The 27,347-nt window shown below is 39.3% G+C and overlaps 1 protein-coding gene and 1 long non-coding RNA gene across 3 annotated transcripts; one reads left to right on the plus strand and one right to left on the minus strand.

The window, feature by feature from the left end:
* Positions 1–11,801: 11,801 nt before the first annotated feature.
* LOC308411077 (uncharacterized protein) lies at positions 11,802–19,924 on the plus strand. Of its 2 annotated transcripts, none has more exons than XM_080904812.1 (6): positions 11,802–11,940; positions 12,048–12,206; positions 12,503–12,573; positions 12,866–12,931; positions 14,582–14,710; positions 19,133–19,924. In XM_080904812.1, exons 1-6 carry the CDS (start codon positions 11,905–11,907, stop codon positions 19,206–19,208), a joined length of 537 nt encoding a protein of 178 aa, XP_080760938.1. In that variant the 5' UTR covers positions 11,802–11,904; the 3' UTR covers positions 19,209–19,924. The 2 variants fall into 2 exon arrangements, with proteins under 2 accessions (XP_080760938.1, XP_080760939.1); XM_080904813.1 differs by having other exon boundaries at positions 12,048–12,164.
* Positions 12,200–25,967, minus strand: LOC308411078. The gene is made up of 3 exons (XR_013974338.1): positions 20,894–25,967; positions 19,308–19,373; positions 12,200–12,947 (listed from the first exon to the last, which is right to left on the minus strand). It is a non-coding gene; the product is annotated as an uncharacterized lncRNA (long non-coding RNA).
* Between the last annotated feature and the right edge of the window lie 1,380 nt (positions 25,968–27,347).

A 27,347-nucleotide genomic window follows, 5' to 3' on the forward strand; every position in this document is an offset into this window, starting at 1 on the left:
TGATGTGTCTATAGTAATCCTTTTTTCAGATGGATTAACGATACACTGATAAAAACAAAACCTGCTGTATTAGCTTTTTTTTTTTAAAGCTAATATTTACTTTCAGAGTAGGTGATATAGGATTACACAGAAACATTGTAAGGATAATAATGTATTGTGTTTTAACAAATAAAAATAATTTTTGAATAAGGTATTCTAATGCCAATATATAAATTACATTTTGTACTAATATCAGTTAATTGTGTTAAATTTATATCAGCTCAGCTCTTTAGCAGTGTGTACTCTTAAAGCTTAAGTTTCAGATCACTTTGGTGCACAGAATAGCAAAAATCAGAACATCATGCAGTTCTGACTATATCTTAAAGTAACCTACTCTGCATAGAATGCCTCTTTAGATTGTATCCTGTTAAAATGCTTCAGTAACGTAAGCTCTGCTATTGTGATCTGCTAAAAGCCACATGTCCAGACTCAGTCTGGATACATCTGGTCCTCGTGGAAATACAATTCAAACATAACAGCATGCAGTGTAAGAAGAAACAGCAAAATATATTTTCCCTTGGTGAGAAGTCTTGGACAGCATCATTCCTGATGTTTTTCACAATATCAAATACTGCAAACCTCTCCATATATAGGGAGAACATTATTAGCAGTTTTGAAAGAATTTTGTGGAGATATAAATGACATGTGTGATTTGTACATTTTACCAAGATAAAAAGCAATTAGAGCCTTCACTGGGATGAAGTGTACCAGAGCAGATCAAAGTGCTGATCTCTGAAGAGTGCATTTAATACAGCACATTGGATTCAAACCGATTGACCTTCAGACACACAATGACACCATGGGCCGTGTGTATCTTGCCTGTAAGAAATGCAAATCCAGCTCCATAAATATGTTTTAATTCCCCTAATGTGCCCACAGCCTGTTTAAAAAATGGGGGGGGGGGGGGGGGCTCAATCCCCTCACGAATCCTTTTAGAGAAAGCATGTAATGAAGGCGTGAGAGGGAGAAAAGGATTATAGTGTGTTTTGACATAGATTCTTTTTTTTTACAATTCCTCTCAGTGACACACAAACACACAGAAAGGGGGCAGAGTGGGAGTTTGGGGCCTCTTTCTGTGTTGTAAAACTTTATTGCAATCTGGGGCCTGGCTGTCATGGTAACTGGTTATATGAGCTTGCCTGGGGGGTGGATTGCAGGGTGGGGTGGGGGTGGGGGGCACCATTTTCAAAAAAGTGTGTGTGTCTGCAAATCTTCCTCTGTTTATAATTATGGGGAGAGAGAGAGAGTGTATATATCCATTAAGAAATTACAAAAGAAAGAAAGGGAGGGAGAGAGAAAAAAAATGAACTGTCGTTTTTGAAAACAGAAGGCCAATCTCCAAAGCCTGTTACTTATTTACATACACACAGATTGAAGCACACACTGTCAACTACCGTCAACCTTCTGTAACTTAAACTAGGATCTTCCGGGGAACAGGACACTGAAAAGGGGATGGCTACTTTACTGGTATTTATTGTCATTGTAGGTCACTGGCACAAGGTGGGCTACTGAAACATACCCAGTGAGGCACATAATTAATGTAGAAAGAAGAATAATCCAGGTCATGACCATCTCTTTGTGTCCTAAAAAAATACTTCAGTACTCGTCTTATTTCAAGACTGTGTCTGACTATAGATTAAAGGGATATATAGACTTTAGGGATTGTGGATAAATCTAAGGGTGCGTTATCCACAGCAAACCCCTGCCCACATCACTTGTAAATTCAGCCTTTGATGATTTAAAATTTCAGCAAGCTAGAGAACAGAGCATGTTTACAGACAAGATTGTACTCATTATAAGAAAGCTGAGGAGGGCATGAGATTATTAATAAAAGTGTATCTGGACACCACATGTGTTCTCATCTGCAGAATTTGAGAGACTATTTTTTACAAAGCATCCATTTGGACTTCAGATGCAACCCAGATCCATGTGTTTTATGTTTCAAATGTGTGATAGTGGCCATATTCCATATTGATCATGTAATAATTAGACAGTTTAAGATGTCTTCAACACTAAACTTTTATTATTTATACTGGGTTTACATTCTGGAGGCCAATGAGACCTCTGTTTTGGATTAGAAAGAGTCCATTTCTAAAATAAGTTGATTTTTAAAATAAGTTGATGGTTGGTATGGACAGATGTTTATCTTGGAGCTTCTCCCATACATCGGTCAATATTTCTGTTACATCTTCTTCATAAGTGCCCCATCTAAGAACCAGTGCTCCTTTATAACAATTTAACATTACTGGAAAAAGACTCCTCCTTGAATCGCTACCTTATCGTGGTGGAGGGGTTTGTGTGTCCCAGGGATCCCAGGGGCTATGTTGTCTGGGGGCTTTTGCCCCCTGGTAGGGTCTCCCATGGCAAATTGGTCCTGGGTGAGGGACCAGACAAAGAGCGATTCAGAAGACCCTTATGAAAAGAACATCGAGGGAACAGTTTACCCTGCCTGGGATAGGGTTACCGGGGCCCCGCCCTGGAGCCAGGCCCGGGGAGGGTGCCCGAGGGCGAGTGTCTGGTGGCCGGGCCTTAGTCCATGGGGCCCGGCCGGGCACAGCCCGAAGAGGAGACATGGGCCCATCCTCCCGCAGGCCCACCACCCGCAGGAGGCGCCATAGGGGTCGGTTGCATTGTGTGCCGGGTGGCAGCCAGGAGCGGAGGCCCTGGCGGACTGACCCCCGGCTGCCAAGACTGGCAATAGGGACGAGCTGGAGATCGACAGACGGATTGGGGCTGCAGCCTTTGCTTAGGCTGCTGCCCATGCGACCCGGCCTCGGATAAAGCGGATGAAGATGGAGATGGATGGAAAAAGATGTACTTGTTTTCATGTTCTTTTTCCAGTGTTCACAAAACCAAGTGTACACGAATCTCCAATTATTCTTTTACAAATGCATAGTTGTAGTCAGTAGTGTACACTGAAGAAAAAATGAGCAATTTCACAGATTCTTTGCTATACATTGCACAAAATGTGTAAAACATGCTATGAATAACATAATGAGTTAACTTGTGGTGCCTCCAGATGATTTTAAATCTAAAAACTATAAATCTAAAAAGACAAATATAAAAACTGTCATGGACTTCACCGCGTTTAGCTCCTGTTGGTCTCTCATGCCAAGATTCTCTCCTCTTCTCTGTGTGCTGTTATTGTCTTTGCCCATGGTTGAGACTCATTCTGGGTTCCCCTGTAATCACCCACCTATCTCCAATGAGCTTATCAAGGCCATTACTTACAGTTTTTTCTGATTGCTTAAGCACATTTTTTGTAACTATTGGCTATTTTTGCAAAACTCTACACACAAATAAGAAAACCTGTCACCCAATTATCAAAACATTTTAGTTCTCTTGCAAAAGTGAACATAGCTAGATTACAGTTTTTTACAGACGCTAGGACACATTTCTCAATACTTAGGTCACTTTTGCAAAACTCCTCACACAGTGAGCACAACAGAAGTCTATGTGGGCTAAACTGAGGATCAGTCATCATTGTTTTGGCACAAAATGCATTCAATGACTACATCTCTCAAATTTCATGAATTATTTTCTCACTCAGACACAACAACTGCCAAAAATCTTTGTACGTACAGGACATTTTGCATGTACTTACATACTGTTTTCAAAACTGTTAAACTTATGGCCAAAACAATAACACAATGCAAAACTTAAAAAGACAGAAAAATTCAACAGCAATATTTTATTGGAACAAATTTTAAATCTAAAAACGCAGTTTAACCAGCCACAGCTTATTCTCATTGTAGATGAACATCTACACAGGTGTTACTCCTTCAATTTTTCAACTCCTTCAATTCTGGCATGCCAGAAGATTCTTTCCTAGGTGTATTGCCCTAGATGACATACAGTTTTTTACAGACGCTAGGACACATTTCCCAATACTTAGGTCACGTTTGCAAAACTCCTCACACAGTGAGCACAACAGAAGTCTATGTGGGCTAAACTGAGGACCAGTTATCATTGTCTTGGCTCAAAATGCATTCAATGACTACATCTCTCAAATTTCATGAATCATCTTCTCACTCAGACACAACAACTGCCAAAAATCTTTGTACGTACAGGACATTTTGCATGTGCTTACATACTGTTTTCAAAACTGTTAAACTCATGGTCAAAACAATAACACAATGCAAAACTTGAAAAGACAGCAAAATTCAACAGCAATATTTTATTGAAACATATTTTAAATCTAACAATGCAGTTTAACCAGCCACAGCTGATTCTCATTGTGGATGAACATCTGCACAGTTGTTACTCCTTCAATTTTTCAACTCCTTCAATTCTGGCATGCCAGAAGATTCTTTCCTAGGTGTGTTGCCCTAGATGACATAAGATGTGATGTGGATGAGAACCTGTGGCCAAATGGAGGAGACCGAGTAGATTAGCATTACTATTGTATGTGTATCAGTGGATGGTGTGTATACAAATTCTTGTATTTTGGGATTACTTAGTGCAAAAAAATAAAAATACATAAACATAAATACATGATGTCTGATTCATTCCAGTAACATATATTGAAATTATAAACAGAGATGTGTCCTTGTTTTACACAGGAAAACACTGTGTAATGCTACATGTTGTTAGTGTTTTTTAGGTTATTGTTTTGTGGGTGACAAAGTGTGTTTGTCGGCTGTCAACCTTTGCTAGTGTTCTGGAGGAATGTGTTCATTTGAGACCTGAATGAAGTGTTTTGGTAGTTGTAGTGCATTTTGAATGTGAAATGAACTGCTTTGCCAGGCTGAGGGTCAGTTAGGAGAAATGTGTGAAGAGTTTTGCAAAAGTGACTTAAGTATTGAGAAATGTGTCCTAGCGTCTGTAAAAAACTGTAAGATGTGATGTGGATTAGAACCTGTGGCCAAATGGAGAAGACCGAGTAGATTAGCATTACTATTGTATGAGTATCAGTGGGTGGTGTGTATACAAATTCTTGTATTTTGGGATTACTTAGTGCAAAAAAATTAAAATACATAAACAAATATTACAGTTTTTTACAGACGCTAGGACACATTTCTCAATACTTAGGTCACGTTTGCAAAACTCCTCACACAGTGAGCACAACAGAAGTCTATGTGGGCTAAACTGAGGACCAGTTATCATTGTTTTGGCACAAAATGCATTCAGTGACTACATCTCTCAAATTTCATGAATTATCTTCTCACTCAGACACAACAACTGCCAAAAATCTTTGTACGGACAGGACATTTTGCATGTGCTTACATACTGTTTTCAAAACTGTTAAACTTATGGCCAAAACAATAACACAATGCAAAACTTAAAAAGACAGCAAAATCCAACAGCAATATTTTATTGAAACATATTTTAAATCTAAAAATGCAGTTTAACCAGCCACAGCTTATTCTCATTGTAGATGAACATCTACACAGGTGTTACTCCTTCAATTTTTCAACTCCTTCAATTCTGGCATGCCAGAAGATTCTTTCCTAGGTGTATTGCCCTAGATGACATAAGATGTGATGTGGCCAAATGGAGAAGACCGAGTAGATTAGCATTACTATTGTATGTGTATCAGTGGATGGTGTGTATACAAATTCTTGTATTTTGGGATTACTTAGTGCAAAAAAAAAAAATACATAAACAAATATTACAGTTTTTTCTGATTGCTTAAGCACATTTTTTGTAACTATTGGCTAATTTTGCAAAACTCTTCACACAAATAAGAAAACCTGTCACCCAATCATCAAAACATTGTAGTTCTCTTGCAAAAGCAAACACAGCTAGATTAACTCTTCACACCTTCGTAAAAATGGTGTTTCCGTATCAAACAGTACACACAAGCCATCATCTACTAAGCACACAATGCGCCAACTGCACACCGATGGTATGAATACAAAACACATCTGGCGTTTGCCTTCCCTGTGCACAAGGTAGGCTATGTCAGTTTGAGCTCATACTTCTGTCATAGATCCATAAGCATGGAGGGATCCAAACTTCAAGTACTGGTGTTTAGTCAAACACATCAAAACAAACACAAGTGTTTATTTCCAAGTATAGGATTATTTGCAATCGCCATAATGACTATATGGGTTACGTGGTCTGCAGTGAACATGCTTCCTCTGCCCCCTCCTCGTCTTCCTCTTGCTCCTCCTTGTCCTTGTCGTCCTCTTCATCCTACTTCTTCACCTCCACGTCCTCTTCCTCGGCCTCCTCTACTTCTCACTCTTTCTGCTCCCACCATTGTACTCCGCACACACAGCTTACCTGTATTATAGTGCTTAGGCTGATTGCAAAGTGAACGAATTATCTAAGAAAGTTTTCACATGTGAAAGTGTGCCAGACAGTTGGCAAATTAGTGTTAATGATAGCCATACATGTGTATACTTTTGCTAGGAGTGTGTTGGAAATTTGGAAATTGAGTGTTGTGCAGTGAATTGTGCCTACAGTCTTGCAAAGTGTGTGTTACAAAATTGCAAACTGAGTGCAAAGCAGTTTTTGTGCTTTTAGTTTTGCACACTCAGTGAGTGGTTTTGCTATAAGTCTGACTAGTTTTAGAAATTGTGCTACAGGATTCACAGTTAGTGTTTAGGCATTCGGTAAAAACTGTAACAAATTCTGCATGATGTCTGATTCATTCCAGTAACATATATTGAAATTATAAACAGAGATGTGTCCTTGTTTTACACAAGAAAACACTGTGTAATGCTACATGTTGTTAATGTTTTTTAGGTCATTGTTTTGTGGGTGACAAAGTGTGTTCGTCAGCTGTCAACCTTTGCTAGTGTTCTGGAAGAATGAGTTTATTTGAGACCTGAATAAAGTGTTTTGGTAGTTGTAGTGCATTTTGAATGTGAAATGAACTGCTTTGCCAAGCTGAAGGTCAGTTAGGAGAATTGTGTGAAGAGTTTTGCAAAAGTGACCTAAGTATTGTGAAATGTGTCCTAGCGGCTGTAAAAAACTGTAACTCTTCATACCTTCGTAAAAATGGTGTTTTCGTATCAAACAGTACACACAAGCTATCATTTACTAAGCACACAATGCGCCAACTGCAAACTGATGGTATGAATACAAAACACATCTGGCTTTTGCTTTCTCTGTGTACAGATGTCAATTTGAGGTCACACTTTTGTCATATTGTCATGTAAACATCCAAACTTCAAGTATTGGTGTTTATTCACACTCATCAAAACCAAGACAAAGTCAGAACACAAAATAGGAATTTCACAAAAAAAAAGGAAAAAAAAAGACAATCAGCCTACATCATGTCGTCTTTCTGGGTCCGGCCACAAAATTTTGTCCACATCGCAGTCCAAGGCACCGGGGAAAATATCTCCTTGAATGCCATATCCAGGCCTGACATGATGCCTGGTCAATATCTCCACATGCCTCCTCCATTGCCTGTAAAAGGGCTACCTGTTGATGAGGATGACGGTCGTACACTTTCCAGCGCCAGGCAGAGAAGAACTCCTCGATGGGATTTAAGAATGGAGAGTATGGAGGGAGGTTGAGTGCCATGAAGGATGGGTGGTCTGTAAACCAGTTGCGGACCAAAGCAGCCCTATGGAAACTAACATTGTCCCATATGATGATATATTGGGTCTGCTCTGGTCTCTGAACAGTGAGCATGTCATGCAAGGTGTCCAGGAATGCAATAATGTGTGTAGTGTTGTATGGGCCTATGGTTGCATGATGGTGAACAACACCATTTTGGCTTATATAACACATGGTTATGTTACCACCACGTTGTCCTGGGACATTGATGATGGCACGGTGTCCAATAATGTTCCTGCCACGTCTCCTGGTTTTACTGAGGTTAAAACTGGCCTCATCTACAAAAAGTAGCTCATGTCCCATTGCATCTGCTTCTAGTTCCATCACTCTCTGGACAAGACAAAACAAATGCAACACATCAGGCCCATGCACAGCACTACAGTATGCACTTCCAAATTCAGAACCAATGACACTAGCTTACCTGCACATAGTCATATCGCAGTTGCTTTACACGTTCTGTGTTTCTCTCGAAGGGAACTCTGTAAATTTGCTTCATTCTTATTCTGTGGCGCGCAAGTACACGACTTAGTGCAGAAATGCTTGCACTGTGTATATTTTTAAAGATGGTGTCATTATCAATTATGCGCTGCTGTATTTCGCGCATTCTTATTGCATTATTGGCAATCACCATGTTCATTATATGGGTCTCTTGCTCTGGAGTGAACATTCTGCCTCTGCCCCCAACATCTGGATGTCTAGCAATTCTGTAAAGTAACAATTTCAGTATTTTTGCATGTATGGTACTGTTGTGTTTCTCTGGCAGTGCTACAAAGTACTTACCGATTCTCATTTCGAAATGTCCTAATGATGCTTGCCACAGTGTAGTGGCTCAGTTTAGGCTGAACCCGTTGGCCAGCTTCCCTCAGGGTCATCCGATGGTTGATGACATGGTCTACTATTGTAGCTCTGATGTCATCAGTTATTCTGTTTCTTACTCTTCTTACCCTTCCTCTTTCCCCTCCTCGTCCTCTTCTTGCTCCTCCTTGTCCTCTTCCTCTAACTTCCTCTAACCCTCTTGCTTCTTCACCTCCACGTCCTCTCCCTCGGCCTCCTCTGATTCTCACTCTTCTCACTCTTCCTGCTCCTTCCATTGTACTCCACATAGACAGCTTACCTGTGGCCTGTTTATAGTGCTTAGGCTAATTGCAAAGTGGACTAATTATCTAAAACAGTTTTCACATGTGAAAGTGTGCCAAACAGTTGGCAAAATAGTGTTAATGATAGCCATACATGTGTATAATTTTGCTAGGAGTGTGTTGGAAATTTGGTAATTGAGTGTAAGCAGTGAGTTGTGTTTAAAGTTCTGCAAAAAGAGTGTTGAACAGTGAATTGTGCCTACAGTTTTGCAAAGTGTGTTACAAAATGGCAAACTGAGTGCAAAGCAGTGTTTGTGCTTTTAGTTTTGCAAACTCAGTGAGTGGTTTTGCTATAAGTATTAATAGTTTTAGGAATTGTGCTATAAGAATCACAGTTAGGGTTAAAGCCATCAGAAAAAACTGTAATATAATGGCTGGCAGTCAGTCTTTGGTGCACTGGTAAGCTATACAGTTAGTGAAACTGGTTCACTGTGTTGTTATCTTGCTCCTGTCTGTGAAGGTTCTCAGTCATCCAGGTCATCGTAGTCAAAGGAGCTTGCAAAGAAAAGCATCTGGACTTCTTTAAGTTGCTTGAAGACGTTTCACCTCTCATCCGAGAAGCTTCTTCAGTTCTAAGGTCAAATGGTGGAGAGTCCCAGATATCAGGACCCCCTGATGATCCTCTAATCGCCTGAGCCAAGGTGTGAAACTGGGTGTCAGGAGATTAGAGGATCATCAGGGGGTCCTTTTGTCCCTCTGTGGGGGGTTACTCCCACCAGGTTTATATCTGGGACTCTCCACCATTTGACCTTAGAACTGAAGAAGCTTCTCGGATGAGAGGTGAAACATCTTCAAGCAACTTAAAGAAGTCCAGACGCTTTTCTTTGCAAGCTCCTTTGACTTATCTTGCTCCTGTTTTTTTTCTGGATACTGACCATTTGTCTCTTCTACACAGATTCCTGGATTCTTTTCTCTGGTGTTGGGTGAGCCTAACCCGAGTTGAGAGGAGTTTCTTGTGTATAACTGGATGTTTAGACTCTTTTTCTCCATGGACCCTTTGATCACTGCTTCCCTCATTTTGCAGTGTGTTGTTGCTGACTTCACTGGAAATAAAACTGAACTTTGAGATTCCAAGTCCAGCATTTGAGTCCAGCTGGCCTATATTGGCTATGATAAAAACACAATTATAGGCTTAGCTTAGTACAAAGTTAATATGAAGCACAGTCTGGGTGTCCTTTTTTAGGATCATATATGTCAACATTTATAGAACAACTGTTGTTAAGTCATTTGCTGTAGACAGAAAAAAATCAAGCAACAAAATGTCTGAGAATCTATATTTATTACCGATGCTCATCATGGAAATAGAAATACAGAAATCAAAGAGATTCTTCAGGAATGGTGATGCTATTTTTCAAACGTGTACACCCACTTCTTGTTTTTAAAGTCATTAAGATATATGCTGTATAATCATTGAAGTTTGGAGCCATATCTCATTTCTGTATATTTAGTAGAATAATGAGAACTAGTTGGGGTGAGAGATGCAAATATAAATGAAAGTAGAACATATACAATTTGAACTAGATTTAAGGTTAATATTTGGTATGACCATGTGTATTTATTGATCTAGAGCTTTATTGTAATTTTTTTAAGTTGCTTCTCCAGAACTATTGGATTTCTTCTTTGTACGTTGGCTACCTTTTGTGCTGTTCTCTGTCAAGCATGATCCTACACTGCTTCATTAATGATGAGAATGATAGTGTTCCATTGTTTGGTTTTCTATTCAGCTACAACTTTACTGCAATAATTATATAATTGTACTGCACTGGCAGTATGTTTGGGATGATTATCATGCTAAGAAATTAACCTGTGCCAACCAGCCATTCCCTAGATGGCATTGCATGGTGTATCAAAATCTGATGGCACTTTTCGACATTCATAATATGATTACACTTTACAAGATTCCCAACACTACTATTTAAATGCAGCCTCAAACCAGCTTTATCTGTTTATCTGCCTTAAGAATGGCTTCTTGACATCATCCCTTCCAGGTCCTGGTTCATTCTTTGCTGGATTGTTTTCCCTGTTTCTTAAGGACATGACATGCACATACTTGTCATTTGCTGTAAATAGCAGATGTAGCACATAATGCTGTAGATGTGCCAGCACAGTTTGACAGCAACAGAGCTGTGAGGTAGATGGATATATATAGAAAGAAAATGTTTATATTAGGAGAAAAACAATACTTTTGCCTTAGCAAGACTTGCTTCAAGTAACCACTGCATGTCTGTGTTTGCAGTAGCAAAATGTATATTTTAAGCTGATGGAGTGATTGATATCAATGAATTCTGAATGTTGTATATTATTGTTTTTATGAATTATTGGCAATTCTGTAAGTTTTGATAAATTTTTCTACATCACACTGCATTTAATCATTAGTTATTATTAATCTCTGGCTTTCTTACACAGTGTGGTTTTGTTCTGTCTTCTTCCCCTCACCCCCAACTGTTGTGGCAGATGGCTGCACCTCCCTGAGCCTTGTTCTGCCAGAGGTTTCTTCCTGTTAAAATAGAGTTTTCCCTTCCCATTCTCGTCAAGTACTTGCTCTTAATGTTTTGTTTGATTAGTGGAGTCTTTTTGTAGGGTTCTAAAAACACCATCTACAAAATCTGTGGACAATAAATGCTGACATTTCTTTTTGGTAAAAAAGAAATGTCAGCATTTACTGAAATGTGTGTGTGGGTGTTTGTGTGTGCCATGTTTCCAGCTTAAAAGAAGACCCATGCTGCTACACAAGCTTAGACACTTGTATTCCGTGGGGAAATTCCACTACGGGCTGCAACAGTAATTGGATGCAGCTTGACAGTCAGGGCGACTTCGCCTCAGTCTCCTGCCCGCTTATAAGCGGTGAAACACGATTCTTGTTTGAAGCGACGGTGAAATATGAAAATATGGCAAAAACATTTAATGAAGCCTGCAGATTATTTAATAATATATAAGAAAATTACGTCAGAACTTCCGAGCGCTTTGGGCGTGGCATGCCCGAAACTGTCATTGGCTGCCCTTTGCATGCCTCTCCCTCTAAAACCCTTCGCTATAGAGCACACTGAAGGTTTGTGTACAGTTAACAATATGTATCAACTGTGTAATGGACCGTCCTCGGCCCTCATCGTCGCCACCTCGGAAATCAAATCACCGGTGTTCTCTAGCAATCCATCTTCAATATCCGTTACGATAACGTCTCTAGATTGTGCATAAAGATGACGAGCCGGTATCAATGGCAGGAGAGAGCTACAGCGTCCCGTGCCGTCAGGTGAGATCATGGCAGGATTAACAAGTTAAAGATCCCTGGAGAAAAATGTTTGGTGGACCCTAGGCAATTTGTTTAGACTACCAATCTCTTTCTCTTTCTGATTACAGCAACCTGGCGTTTTCATTCAGATCCATCGAAAGTTTCAGGTCACATATCTCTGCGACTGTGAAGTGATGAAGGCAACCTCCGGAGCAGCTTGCAGTCAATTTCACAAGAATTTTAAAGTTAACTACAATGTTTTCATACTGAACTGGTTGATCAGAAATGTCAGTTTTCATAAAAGTTGGACATTCCTTTTTTGTTTTGTCCCCTTTTTAAGCTATTCTCTGTCATGCCTGTTTCATCCATCTTGGAGGTTTTGTGTGTGTGTTTCTAAATTTACATATATGTATACATAGGCCTATAGATACACACACACACACACACACACACACACACACACACACACACACACACACACACACACACACACACACCAACAGTTTTTTTTTTGGATGAGCTATTGCCGGATGAGCTATGGGATATTTACCTTTTTATTATATTTTTATTTTATTTTTTGCAGTATACCATCAAAAGCGATCTCATGGCGCCCTCATCTGCACACATCACTCGCGAGGCAAACCGGCAGCGCAGGTAGTCGCACAACACATTCCTCGTCATGCATTGTTCTCACGTTTGCCGCGGGTCCGCTTCTGGACTGTAGTCTGGACTGTAGTCGGCTCCAGGAGTGTGACTTGGGCATCTAAAACTACAACCAGAGAGGTCCTCCTTCACTACAAACGCAGACCTTGACTTCCAGTGAGAATGAATGACTGCTACATACGACGGCTGCTTAATTACATAAGAGAAGAGGAAGAGGGACGAGGAGTGGAGAACGGATATAACATAAAGAAATAACATGTCATTCTGTTCTGGTCGAATTTAGCCGTAGAAAAAGCAGTATCACTGGATGGGACAGCCTGGTGGAGGGACAGCGGCCCACAAGAACACGGTATGGAAGAGTGAACCTGTAGGATCGAGAGAAATTAGAAAATGAGAAAAGTGGGGGAAAAGGAAAGAAAAGATTTAGATAATGAATAGACGTAGCAGAAGAAGGGCTGGGATAAATTAATTCAGAGAGAGGAGGGCACTCGGGAAGGTGTGCTAAATAGAAACAAACACGGTGTAGCTAAGGGATCTCTGGCGCGTAAAATGTGCTTAATCAGAAAAAACTGTAATGTATAACTGGAGTAAACATTCATTTTTGTTTTCCATATCATATTTTTTTCTGATGAATTTGAATAAATATAAACAGACAAGAAATTAAGATAAAAATGGGCAACTGTGTATCCTTGTATCACTGTATTTATTATCGGACCAAACCCTTTATAGGCATAGTCGAAACAAGGTAAGAAACTAAATAATACATTATTATCATTATTCATACTACTTTAGTTTTAGAAACAGTAGTACTAGTAGCGGTTGTAATACAGTACATGGGGAAAACAAAATCAAAAAGTTAAAATCTAATATATTTACTTTGTATGACATTTGACGACAATAATTAAAGTCTTCTGTAATAGAGTACAGTGTTATTTTAACAAACAGGGAGAATAAACTCTGGGAAGAACTTTGAGTTAATACTACTACTAACTCAGCACATTATTCAGTGTTCTTATTATGCTTATGCCAAACGCATCAGCCTAAGATACCATCACAATTTAACCGGAATAACAGGATATCATTTTATAGTAACATCAGTTTATCTAATGTTACAGATGTTATTTGGATCGAGAGTCGTACTTACCAAAACAACGCTTATCGCAGCATAAGAACTAAATAAAAACTTAAATACAAAATATATGATTGTGTTATTATGGCTGTTAGGATCAGACTTAAGCGAGTTGAGGAAAATTAACGAATATGTGTAGACAGATTCCAAAACGGTTCTCATGTTTCCTCATTTTTCTGATCTCGTCATTTAGGAACGTGTTGGATGCCCGGAAGCGTAACATGTTGACGATTTCACCTAGCGTAAAATATTACGCCTCGGGAGTGAGAACGTGTTGATTATTATTAGGCTACAGGATATCTAAACTGTTTTACAGTCACTGATCGATATCCAGTCAGAGGTATCAGTATAGATCATAAGTATAAATGGCAGAAAACACTTTAGCATTCGCTTTCTGTGGTACCGGCCACCTGGATGCACACTTGTCACAGTGTGTGAAACCTCTGGTTTGAACAGTGATAATTCACAATAATGTCCCCTCCATTCCGCGATTTCTGCAAGACATCTCTTGCTCTTGCTCTCCTGCACCCTCCAAGAAGTACAGTAGATGTGTTAGAAGCTAGAAATGATAATTAATAAATAAATAAAAAAGAATAATTTATTGGTTCCTTGAAAAAGAAGAATCTACTTCCTGAATTAGTAAAATTTAAAAACAGTTAACAAGAGACAACAAGAGAGTGCGTTTTGGTTCACAGAGGACTTTTATATTATTATATTATACTTTTTTCCCTTCATTTTACTTGTTATGGACTGGGTCTTACATGGTTATTACTACTCTACCTGCACTCAAAGTGCTATATAAAACATGCCACATTCACCCTTACAAACACTTTTTTTCTATTCATAAGTGCTTCTCTATTTAACATTCAGACACGTGGCATCCAGACTGGAGCAGGCGGAGATCAAATCACCAACCTCGCGAGCTACAATCAGCCGCTCGTTAGATCTGTCGGCATTGCATTGTTGCCTTCCTGGTGGCCAGCTGTATGCGGGAAGTGGGTAATTAAATTATAAAGAAGCAATACATCCATTTCAGGGAGAAAAGTAGTGGGGGAAATAAGTTATAATATGCGTATATTATATAAGTTATTGTATTTTTAAGTTATTCTCTCATAACAACCAGCCAGCCAAGCGACACGGAAGTTAGAGTGTCACCTTTGGCTATTTTTGCAAAACTCTACACACAAATAAGAAAACTTTTCACCCAATCAGCAAAACATTGTAGTTTTCTTGTAAAAGCGAATAACCCTTGCTTAACTCTCCACACCTTTGTAAAAATGGTATTTTCGTATCCAACAGTTAACACAAGCCATCACATTACAGTTTTTTCTGATTGCTTAAGCACATTTTTTGTAACTATTGGCTAATTTTGCAAAACTCTTCACACAAATAAGAAAACCTGTCACCCAATAATCAAAACATTGTAGTTCTCTTGCAAAAGCAAACACAGCTAGATTAACTCTTCACACCTTCGTAAAAATGGTGTTTCCGTATCAAACAGTACACACAAGCCATGCATCATTTACTAAGCACACAATGCGCCAACTGCACACTGATGGTATGAATACAAAACACATCTGGCTTTTGCTTTCTCTGTGCACAAGGTAGGCTATGTCAGTTTGAGCTCATACTTCTGTCATAAATCCATAAGCATAGAGGGATCCAAACTTCAAGTACTGGTGTTTATTCAAACACATCAAAACAAACACAAGTGTTTATTTCCAAGTATAGGATTATTTGCAATCGCCATAATGACTATATGGGTTACTTGGTCTGCAGTGAACATGCTTCCTCTGCCCCCAGCATCTGGTCATCTAGCAATTCTGTAAAGTAACAATTTCAGTATTTTTACATCAATGGTATTGGTGTGTTTCTCATTGGCATATGGCAGTGCTACAAATCTTTGTGCGAAGTGACGGTACTAACCGATTCTCATTTCAAGATGTCCTTATGGTACTTGCTACAGTGTAGCGGCTCGAGTTAGGCTGGACCCGTTGGCCGTAGCTGGCCAACGGGTCCAGCCTAACTCCACGGTTGGAGTTAGGACCATGTAATCAACCGTGGAGTTGATTACATGGTCCACTATTGTAGCTCTGATGTCATCAGCAATTCTATTTCTTACTCTTCCTACCCTTCCTCTCCCCCCTCCTCATCTTCCTCCCCCCCCTCCTCGTCTTCCTCTTGCTCCTCCTTGTCCTTGTCGTCCTCTTCATCCTATACTTCTTCACCTCCACGTCCTCTTCCTCGGCCTCCTCTACTTCTCACTCTTTCTGCTCCCTCCATTGCACTCCGCACACACAGCTTACCTGTATTATAGTGCTTAGGCTGATTGCAAAGTGAACTAATTATCTAAAAAAGTTTTCACATGTGAAAGTGTGCCAGACAGTTGGCAAATTAGTGTTAATGATAGCCATACATGTGTATACTTTTGCTAGGAGTGTGTTGGAAATTTGGTAATTGAGTGTTGTGCAGTGAATTGTGCCTACAGTTTTGCAAAGTGTGTGTTACAAAATTGCAAACTGAGTGCAAAGCAGTTTTTGTGCTTTTCGTTTTGCAAACTCAGTGAGTGGTTTTGCTATAAGTCTGAATAGTTTTAGAGATTGTGCTACAGGAATCACAGTTAGGGTTTAAGCATTCAGAAAAAACTGTAATAAGCACACAATGCACTAGCTTGCTACAGTGTAGCGGCTCGAGTTAGGCTGAACCCGTTGGCCAGCTTCCCTCAGGGTCATTCCATGGTTGATTACATGGTCCACTATTGTAGCTGTGATGTCATCAGTAATTATATTTCTTACTCTTCTTACCCTTCCTCCTCCCCCTCCTCGTCCTCCTCTTGCTTCTACTTGTCCTCTTCCTCTAACTTCACCTCCTTGTCCTTGTCGTCCTCTTCGTCCTACTTCTTCACCTCCACGCCCTCTTCCTCAGCCTCCTCTAATTCTCACTCTTCTTGCTCCCTCTATTGTACTCCACATGGACAGCTTACCTGTAGCTCAGCGGTCCCCAACCTTTTTTGCGCCACGGACCGGTTTATGCCCGACAATATTTTCACAGACCGGCCTTTAAGGTGTCGCGGAAAAATACAACAAAATAAAACTAGTACCGGTACCGAAAAAAAGAAGATTTATTGATAACACACATGAAAAGACCCAGGAAGACCGAGTTAAAGATAAAAACGATAACAAAATAACGCTGAAAACCGATAAAAACCCTGAAAACCATACATTTCACACCTGAGCCTCAACTCTCGCGGCCCGGTACCAAACGACTCACGGACCGGTACCGGTCCGAGGCCCGGGGTTGGGGACCGCTGCTGTAGCTTATTTATAGTGCTTAGGCTGATTGCAAAGTGAACTACTTATCTAACACAGTTTTCACATGTGACAGTGTGCCAGACAGTTGGCAAAATAGTGTACATACAGTGGGGCAAAAAAGTATTTAGTCAGCCACCGATTGTGCAAGTTCCCCCACCTAAAATGATGACAGAGGTCAGTAATTTGCACCAGAGGTACACTTCAACTGTGAGAGACAGAATGTGAAAAAAAATCCATGAATCCACATGGTAGGATTTGTAAAGAATTTATTCGTAAATCAGGGTGGAAAAGTATTTGGTCAATAACAAAAATACAACTCAATACTTTGTAACATAACCTTTGTTGGCAATAACAGAGGTCAAACGTTTACTATAGGTTTGCACACACAGTAGCTGGTATTTTGGCCCATTCCTCCATGCAGATCTTCTCGAGAGCAGTGATGTTTTGGGGCTGTCGCCGAGCAACACGGACTTTCAACTCCCGCCACAGATTTTCTATGGGGTTGAGGTCTGGAGACTGGCTAGGCCACTCCAGGACTTTCAAATGCTTCTTACGGAGCCACTCCTTTGCTGCCCGGGCGGTGTGTTTTGGATCATTGTCATGTTGGAAGACCCAGCCTCGTTTCATCTTCAAAGTTCTCACTGATGGAAGGAGGTTTTGGCTCAAAATCTCACGATACATGGCCCCATTCATTCTGTCCTTAACACGGATCAGTCGTCCTGTCCCCTTGGCAGAAAAACAGCCCCATAGCATGATGTTTCCACCCCCATGCTTCACAGTAGGTATGGTGTTCTTGGGATGCAACTCAGTATTCTTCGTCCTCCAAACACGACGAGTTGAGTTTATACCAAAAAGTTCTACTTTGGTTTCATCTGACCACATGACATTCTCCCAATCCTCTGCTGTATCATCCATGTGCTCTCTGGCAAACTTCAGACGGGCCTGGACATGCACTGGCTTCAGCAGCGGAACACGTCTGGCACTGCGGGATTTGATTCCCTGCCGTTGTAGTGTGTTACTGATGGTGACCTTTGTTACTTTGGTCCCAGCTCTCTGCAGGTCATTCACCAGGTCCCCCTGTGTGGTTCTGGGATCTTTGCTCACCGTTCTCATGATCATTTTGACCCCACGGGATGAGATCTTGCGTGGAGCCCCAGATCGTGGGAGATTATCAGTGGTCTTGTATGTCTTCCATTTTCTGATGATTGCTCCCACAGTTGATTTTTTCACACCAAGCTGCTTGCCTATTGTAGATTCACTCTTCCCAGTCTGGTGCAGGTCTACAATACTTTTCCTGGTGTCCTTCGAAAGCTCTTTGGTCTTGGCCATGGCGGAGTTTGGAGTCTGACTGTTTGAGGCTGTGGACAGGTGTCTTTTATACAGATGATGAGTTCAAACAGGTGCCATTCATACAGGTAACGAGTGGGGGACAGAAAAGCGTCTTACAGAAGACGTTACAGGTCTGTGAGAGCCAGAGATTTTCCATGTTTGAGGTGACCAAATACTTATTTTCCACCCTAATTTACGAATAAATTCTTTACAAATCCTACCATGTGAATTCATGGATTTTTTTTTCACATTCTGTCTCTCACAGTTGAAGTGTACCTCTGGTGCAAATTACTGACCTCTGTCATCATTTTAAGTGGGGGAACTTGCACAATCAGTGGCTGACTAAATACTTTTTTGCCCCACTGTAATAGCCATAAATATGTATAGTTTTGCTAGGAGCGTGTTGATCATTTGGAAATTGAGTGTAAAGCAGTGAGTTGTGTTTACAGTTCTGCAAAAAGAGTGCTGTGCAGTGGATTGTGGATAGCCACAATTTTGCAAGGTGTGTGTTACAAAATGGCAAACTGAGTGCAAAGCAGTGTTTGTGCTTTTAGTTTTGCAAACTCAGTGAGTGGTTTTGCTATAAGTATTAATAGTTTTAGAAATTGTGCTATAAGAATCACAGTTAGGGTTTAAGCATTCAGAAAAAACTGTAAACGATGAATGGTATTTCTTTTAAAGTCACTACATGATATTTCCTGCTTTTGAAAGCTGTATTGTAGTAGTATTAATTAAAAAGATTAATGCAACTGACACGTGTCCGATGTGTGTTGCCTTAAAGTCTTCTCCAGATGAGCCCCGATCAAGTCCTGACACCGATCAAGTGGAGCTGGATAACTTGTTTTACCAGTGCTTGACTCAACAGCGTCGCCTAATGGAAATTGACATAAACACCGACCTACCAGCCAGGCGACGATGAAGTTTCAGAACCTGCGAATTCAGGTAGCAGAGCATACCTGGAGCTGCAGTTTTGTTTCAGGTCCAATGGACTGTCGGAGAAGAGGAGCTTGCAAATCTCGGAGCTGAAAAAATAATGAATACAGGGAACATGTGAAGTGTCTTGTTTGTATACATATGTGCACATACATTACACTGACTGATTTTTACCCAAAAGATTTTATTTCCTAATTATATATAATTAGGAAATGAAATCACATCATGCATCACACACACACACACACTGTAACAGTTGCTATTGTAATGCAGTGTATCACCACATGGCGGCGCCTCCTGTCTCACGACTGGTGTCACCCCCTTTTTGTTCTTCTTCGCACTCCTCCGGTAATGGATGCACCCGTGTGTACGCGGACTAGTGTGCTCTTTAGTAATGTGTGGTAGAGGTAGCACTTTTATTTTGATATTGTAAATAAATGAGTACTTTTTGGAAAGTCAGAAGCTGTTGCTCATTCGCTATCCACCTGCACACCTCCGCGGCTGGCTTCACCTCCACTGCACGTTACAACACACACACACACACACACACACACACACACACACACACACACACACACACACACACACACACACACAGTACTTATTTGGACTCGTATGTGTATTCTGCTGTGTTTGCCTGCATTCAAGGGACATGAATCGCATTGTGTCCCAGCATGCATGCAACCACTCCCCAGTGTAGTGTAGAACTAAAATGCTCTATTGATTTTTTTTTCACAAACTACAGGTAAGTGTGCCTAACTGAACCTGAGGGCTTCTTTTCTTTAGATTTTAGATTGTATTAGTTTTTTTTTTCTCTCTCTCTCTTTTTTTTTGTCTAGTTTACCGTTTTGTTACCTAACACTTAATAGAAAACTCATGGCTCACATGTAAGGTCCTTAAGTTATATATTTAATTTAGATTAGATGAATATATGAAAAATATACTATAATCAGTTATGAAGAACATAAATCCTATATTTAGATACATACAGATTTCTGATCATTGTTTTATTCCTTTGCATTAGCATGGTTTTTTAAGAACAGTTTCTCTAAATCTGTTCTGTTGGTTCCATGGCTGAAGCTTGTACCTTTTCTTTTTTTAAAAAACATGGGACAGTTTTCCAGATATAGTGTGTTATTTTAGAGTGGAAAGTTTAAAGAACGTACACTATTTTTAGATTTTTAATTTTCCAACTAAAGCCCTTTATATGGGAAGTACTATTTTTAACATGCATCATGCATCAGTCTAGTTTGGCTTTATAGTTAAAAAAAATAAAGTAATTTTAGCCTGTCCTTCTAAAGAATTGCGTTAAAGTCACAATTGACTATGTTAAATATAAACACTGTCACATGTTTTACCTGGTTATTGTTCTCATTAGAAACTTTATATATTCGAAGTTAGCTTTTAACAAGCATGTAATGAATCCATTTTATTTAGCTGTTTAAAAAAAAAAAACAACACATATCTCTTTAGGCCTAAACTGACGGTGGTAATACCACACATTAAGACACTTAGTAGATGGTGTTTTTAGTATTATTAAGTCTAATTTGGTTGTATGTCGGTGTGTTGGTGGTTCTTTGTGTCTGGGGGTGGGCGTCCGGGTACACACCGGCTCACTCCTTGGCGGCCGCTTATCGGGGCCTGGAGCCTGGGGCTCGCTCGGGCCACTTCGGAGATGGGGTGCCCCCGGCCTCTCGGCCTGGGGCTCGGTCACTCAGGCACAGCTGGCTGCCGGCGGAGCTCACGGGCGCGTCACTGCAACTCCCCCTGGCTTCTGCTCCGCGGCTGCTGAGTGAGCCCTCATCTGGGACTCTCCTCAGCTCTTACTGGGACAGTGGCGCGGCTGCCCCTCTGTTGGTCTTCCTTGGTCTCTTGTGTTCTGGGGGCCTCTGGATGTCTGGAGTTTTGATCTCCTCCATACCTGCTTCATACCCTGGAGGACGGGGCTGTGGCTCCCCACACTCCCTAGCAGATCGTTACATGGAGAAACCTTTGGAATGCAAGCATGCTGGTCCACACAGGTATGCACACAGGTGTACACACGGGTATTCACAGACGCGGACTACAGCATTCTTGGCTGCTGCCTCAAAGCACATTGTGCGCTGTCTATCTTGCGTGCTGCACAATATCGTTTATTATTTAGTATCTACTGATATCTACTGCTAGCTAGTTTATTGTGATGGTGCCGTTTTTTTTTATTATGTTGCTCTTTGTTGTCTGCTTTCTCTTCTGTTTTTTTTCTCCATACAGGTGACCCAGGTGTTTTTTTTTCTTTCTTCCCCCCCTTCTCACTGTCTCTTCTCCCCTTTGGTTTTCTTTCTCTCCCTCTCTTTCTTTCATTCTTTCTCCCTGTCCTATCCCCCAGTCATGTCTGTCCCGTTTGTAGCAACAGAAAATAAATTCATAATTATAATAAAGGTCAATCAAATGGACCAATATGGCAAGGCCATGATGATCCACTTGGTAAAATAAATCCGCTTGGCATCTTACTTGGCCTTAAGACAACAATTCTGATGGCTAAAGATCCAAACGGGACACACAAAAAAATAAATAAATAAATAAATAAAAAAATAATAATAATTTGGTTGTATGAGGTCTACATTGACCTTCTGTGTTGTAAGTTTATAACAGTCACACAGCCATTAAGTATTAAATCAGCTTATAAATAATTTATGTTTTTTCTCCCTCTGCTTTGTGTCTTTGAGGCTTGGACCAACACTCATTACATGAGTGGTAAGTATTTTGGTTTTACAATACATTAGTAATTTTCAGTGACATTTATATTAATCAGGCTAAACTTTAATCATACCAGATCAACCTGTTTTACTTATTGTTTCATTTGTGCTTTAGTTTGGGGAAATTGTTTCTTGGTCTTTTCCTGTCTTCTCTTATTAGACTTGAGATATGACTGCACTATGCTGTTACTGTTGACTTAAATAAATTCTACAAGACAAGCTGAATAAGTAAATGCAAACAAGGACAGTTTGATCTGCATTTTTTGAAAGATCATATCCCACAAACTTAGTTTAGAGGGTCTACACTGTATAGTTAAGTCTGCAAGTTTTTGAACAGTGAAATTTGTTTTGTGCCTGATTTATTCTGCAGATCACCAGGATGAAAAGTTATTGGCCGTGTTTCCATGGCCTTTTTTAAAAATATGATTTCATGACATTATTGTGTGTCAGGTGGTGGTCAGGGGTATCCAGACTGACAAGCGGGACATTAAATGTCACCTCTCCGGTGGGGACAGAACCTGAGATTGTCTAAATCGGGTTCTGTTCTATAGCAAATGCAAATAAATAAATAAAAATAAAAGATGTTTTAAGAAAGCAAATAAGTTGGTGTTCTAAAGAATATGATTGTTTGCTTGTCTTATTTGACACCAGGGAAGATGAGTCCTCCATCACAAATGGTGTGGTCAGTAAGGATGGTCACCTGCAGGGAAATTGGGACAATGTTAAAGACTTTCTTCTGCACTTACATTAGGATCACCTAAATCCATGACGGTCATTCAGGCAGTAATACCAGGACTGCAAACAAGCCATCCTTAAAATATTACAACATACAAGCTTCTGTGTTTGAATGCAAAACAAATATGTTGTTTGATCTAGAGATTGCACTTGTGGCTGAACAATAAATACATTTAACTTTGATTATATAAGTAATGTAACTTGCAATACAAAGTAATGGGGAGTATAAACATAGTTTCACAATAATTAAATCTGATACTTTGTTATCGTTGTTTCACTGTAAGGTTATTACCTTACAGTGAAACAACGATGGCAATGTAATTGTTTGTTGTTCAGTAGAACAGTGTCCAGTATGTTGGCTGATATGCGTTTTTGCATTTGAAAATAAAAGTTGGGCTGATTTTAAAAACCCAATTAGTCTTTTTGAATCATACTTACGTACATTCAGTGTTATATTAATATAAGTGTTGTACTAGAAATTTCAAGAATGATAAAACATAATGTGATTTTTTTTAAGTTACTACAATCTGTTTTTAATTTAGTAGAACTTGAAATGTTTGTCAGTGGGTAAACAATTAGTATTGCGCAGCCAGAAACAACAAGTTGTTCTTAGTACTTGAAATGGATAAGTGTCCTAATGTAGCTATCTTAAGTAGGCTTTACTTAGTTTTTTTGAGGCAATGAGTTTGCATAGTTTTTTAAAGTTCTGGGAACTAATGAGATTGTACAGTGTACACACATATATACATCCATACAGAAAAGTGGGGCTTGAATCTGTTTCAGCATATTGTGAAAGTGTTTCGAAACTATTTGTAGACAGATGGCTGCCGTTTGTTTGTTGGGGTTTTCTCTGTATTGTAGATGAATTGAACTGAATTAATTAATTATTATGATCTCTGTTGGGAGCTGTATTGAAATGTAATTTTAAAATGCATTTTAACAAAATGCAATTAAATAGAGACTTGGGCAGGTTATTCACTAAGCATCTTAAAACACTGTTTGACATCATAACTTCAAATTTTGTTGAAGAAGAAAGAATGTGTTTTAAGAAAAAAAGACTTTTAAGTAATTTTGGTAAATATTATTGAGCACCCAAGTAGCTGAGCATGAGTGGTGATCACAGTGTTTACATATGACACACATCATCTACAATAAGAGCACAGCTTGGCAGTAATTGTACAAGTTTTTGTGTTAACTGCTCTGAGTACATATGTAATGTCTATAAAATAACAAAATAAGATATTGCAGTTTACAAATGTAACAAATATTTAACATCAATTGTAGTTTTAGTTTTGTTGTTTTTTGAAATTTTGTTTTTTTGTATTCATTTATTTGTTTTTTATTATTACATTAAATTATTACAATCAAAGTAGAGATTAACATAGCATCAGACTAGTGATATCATCACCAGTATTACTGTTAATGGTAAAGAAAATGTATTCTTAGCAACATGGTTTGTTCCACAAGGACTGTATTTAAGTCTTTCATAAGACAACTTCAGGATGACATCATGCTCAAGGAGCATTTTCACTATAACTGGCAAGCTCCAGTAATGTAGTGGTCTCTTCATAGATACTAAAAAAGTATTTCCTGACTTATCTGGGTTAAGGGTTTAAGATGGTAGAAAGTAAGGTCAAGTATAAAATATTACCTTACAGTAAATATCCAATCTGGTTAGCCAGTTGGGATTCTTATTATTTTATTATTATTATAAATTTTGTTTATTATTATAATAAAAAAATGATGGAGATTGGAACATGTGAAAACATAATAGAATAGTGCCAGTCAAAAGTGGATGTGCTTTCCTCAACATAAAGATTACTCTGTTTCATTACAGGCTAAATCTGACACTCTGGGTCACATTATTTTGCATGAGAAGCAATCCACAAGACTCCAGTGTGGAGCTTTAATCAGAAACACATGCTGTTGCAACAACCAGCGCCCATCCATTTTTTAGGAGATTAGAGGAGAGGAGAGGAGAGGAGAGGAGAGGAGAGGAGGAAAAGAAAAGACACTGAGGAAAGGAAAATACTCACTGGGAAAATATGGCAAACATGGAGTGCAGGGTAAGAAGGGTGGAGAAACAGAAGGAAATAAACAAGTGCTTACTAAAGGAGGCAGTAAGGACAGTTCCCCAGCTGCAGGACTGCAGGCGCCATGTTGAGACAGCAACATTTCTGTCCCACCACATTGTCTCAAGCTTCATATCTGCTCTTACTCCCTCCCTGCTCATCTATGTGTCTCTTTCCTTTTCCTCTCTCTCTTTGCCACTTTTGATGTTTTACCAAGGGGTAATTATCCATCTTGTTTATTTGTGGCTAGAGAAAGTACAGGCGGCAGCTGTACACGTTGTGTATATTATGGTAGAGTATTGCCTTATGGTGGCCGAATTGCCTTTTATTGTTTATTGGTGGTCAATAAAATACACTCAAAAGGAAGGTTTCTACCCTATGGAATGTCTGCTTTGTTATTCTTCCTGTCTGTTGCATTCTCTTTTAATACCCTCATGTCAGATTTTCTGAGACTGAACTGAAACTTTTTGTCTGTGTATGTTTTTTTTTACATGCATTTTAGTCTACAAAATCAACCCTAGACATGATTTCAATTTCTTTTCAGTCACACCTGGATATTCATTAAGCCAAGCAGCAACCTGGTGCTGAATGGATTTTACTTGTTAGACATGATTTATGGCAGCAGCCTGACCTCCTACTGCTGGATTTAACCACACACAATCCAAAAAATTTGATCAAAACCAGAAAAAGGCAATACTCTAAGGCTTGAACCCATCACAAAAAACCCCTAAGGGAGTTATTATACTTGCGTGACAGCTAAAATACTGTCAATTAACATGGATTTACATTCTGAACACAGTCACACAAAAGCATGCTGTCGCATGTTGCATGCTTGCCCAGAACAGATGTGTGTAAAGTTGACACAGTGGATATTGCAAGTAAACATAGCGAGATATTAAAGAACATTTTTTTCTTGCATTTTTATTTATTGTTACATGTGTGACCATCAGTTCTTCTAGTATTATAGTATTGTAATATGAAATTTGTTTGAGTGGAGTCAGTGTCAGATTCAAGAAGGACTCAGACTCAAGTGAGTTGACAGTTTAGGCTGATATGAAGCACAAAAGTAAAACTAATTTATAATTTTGGCACATTTCAATCCAGGGAAAAGCAGAATGTCTTGCACAAGATAGTGTGTAGGCCAAGCTGTAAAACTAAAAAAAAAGGCACGAGTAAGTGGCTCTATAGTGTAGTTTTAAAAAAAAAAACATTTTTATGTTTTATATTTTTTTGAAATAAAAAATCCTCTAGTTTGATCCGAGGAAGAAATACTTTCCCCTCTGCCGTTGCATTCATACAAATATGTCTGAAGAGCTTACCTTGTTCACTAGTTTTTACAGTCCAAGGTTTTCGATCTTAGATTGCAAGCCCCATCTCCAAGTGGCCCTAAAATGTTCCCCTATGCCAAAGCTTCAGAGAAGTTTTTATTGCATTTAAAAATTAGGCATTGGCTTCACTGAGTTTTATTCAGTTTTTGTGTTGAGATTCCAGAATAAATTGGAGTTATTTTATTTTCAATGTTGGTGGCCACTGCTGCTGTCATTCACAAAGCTTCTGGATTCAAACAGGAACTGTGAGATGTAGTTGTTTCAAGTTGTTGGTCTGTATGCTTAAGATCACAGGAACCTGAAACTGCCTGAGTCACACCAGCTGCATGCCACCAACCTGAAAAGAGGCGTAAATCAAGCACATCCTAGCACTAGTTGTAGCTGCTGTTTATTGTGTGCTGGTAACAAAAAACAAACAGAAAAAGGTACTTTGTCCTGTCCCACTAAATAAACAGTCTATTCGATAAAATGATTGTAAATACGAGCCTTCTTCATGTGGTATTGCTGTGGTGTAACCCATCATCCCATTTGGTGATTATGTTCTACCACAAAAAAGTAAAAATAAATAAATAAATAAATAAATGGAAAAGTGGATTTTGTGAAAATGATGGAAATAGCTGTCAATACATACTTCAAGGAGAGACAGAAACACTGCATGTTGCATGAGAGTGGACCACATTTTATGCAGAAAGTACAATCTGAAAAAGATATGAAACCGTAGTTGCAGGGGCAAATGTAGCTTTAAGGAATTAAGGAGAATGTGGATCCATGTGCAGAACTGCAGATATATTTAACAAACAAAAATATCATCTCAACTGAGGCTGAGACTTCTGGAAAAAAAACAGAGCCCAATAAGCAAAGTACTAACATGGAGAAAACCAACAGGGAAAACATGCAGAAACAGATCAGCAGGCAATCAGAATAACAGAACAAGAACAGACTAACAAAGGATTCAGATAGATCAGAGGCTAATCAGGCAAAAGCAACATGGGTGGGGCAAAATAGTGAAAAAGCTGAAACAAATCACATTAACAAAATAGGGGAAGCAAAATGAAACACAACAGAAATGAGTCAAGAGGTTAACAAAATAAAACAGGATGTAACTAAACACAGAGACATTGACAGACAAGTTGAGACAAGGAGGGAAAGACTAAGAAAAAATAGGAACAGACTAAACCAAATATTTTGAAGCA

This window comes from Rhamphochromis sp. 'chilingali' (genome assembly GCF_963969265.1).
Source record: "Rhamphochromis sp. 'chilingali' genome assembly, chromosome: 15".
NCBI classification, from domain to species: domain Eukaryota; kingdom Metazoa; phylum Chordata; class Actinopteri; order Cichliformes; family Cichlidae; genus Rhamphochromis; species Rhamphochromis sp. 'chilingali'.

What these genes read in the sequence shown, in the direction of transcription:
- LOC308411077 (XM_080904812.1), top strand. Translation starts at nt 11,905, where the DNA reads ATGGCAGGAGAGAGCTACAGCGTCCCGTGCCGTCAG. An exon ending in ACAGCGTCCCGTGCCGTCAG is followed by an intron (nt 11,941 to 12,047) that starts GTGAGATCATGG and finishes TTCTGATTACAG; the next exon opens with CAACCTGGCGTTTTCATTCA. An exon ending in TGAACTGGTTGATCAGAAAT is followed by an intron (nt 12,207 to 12,502) that starts GTCAGTTTTCAT and finishes TATTTTTTGCAG; the next exon opens with TATACCATCAAAAGCGATCT.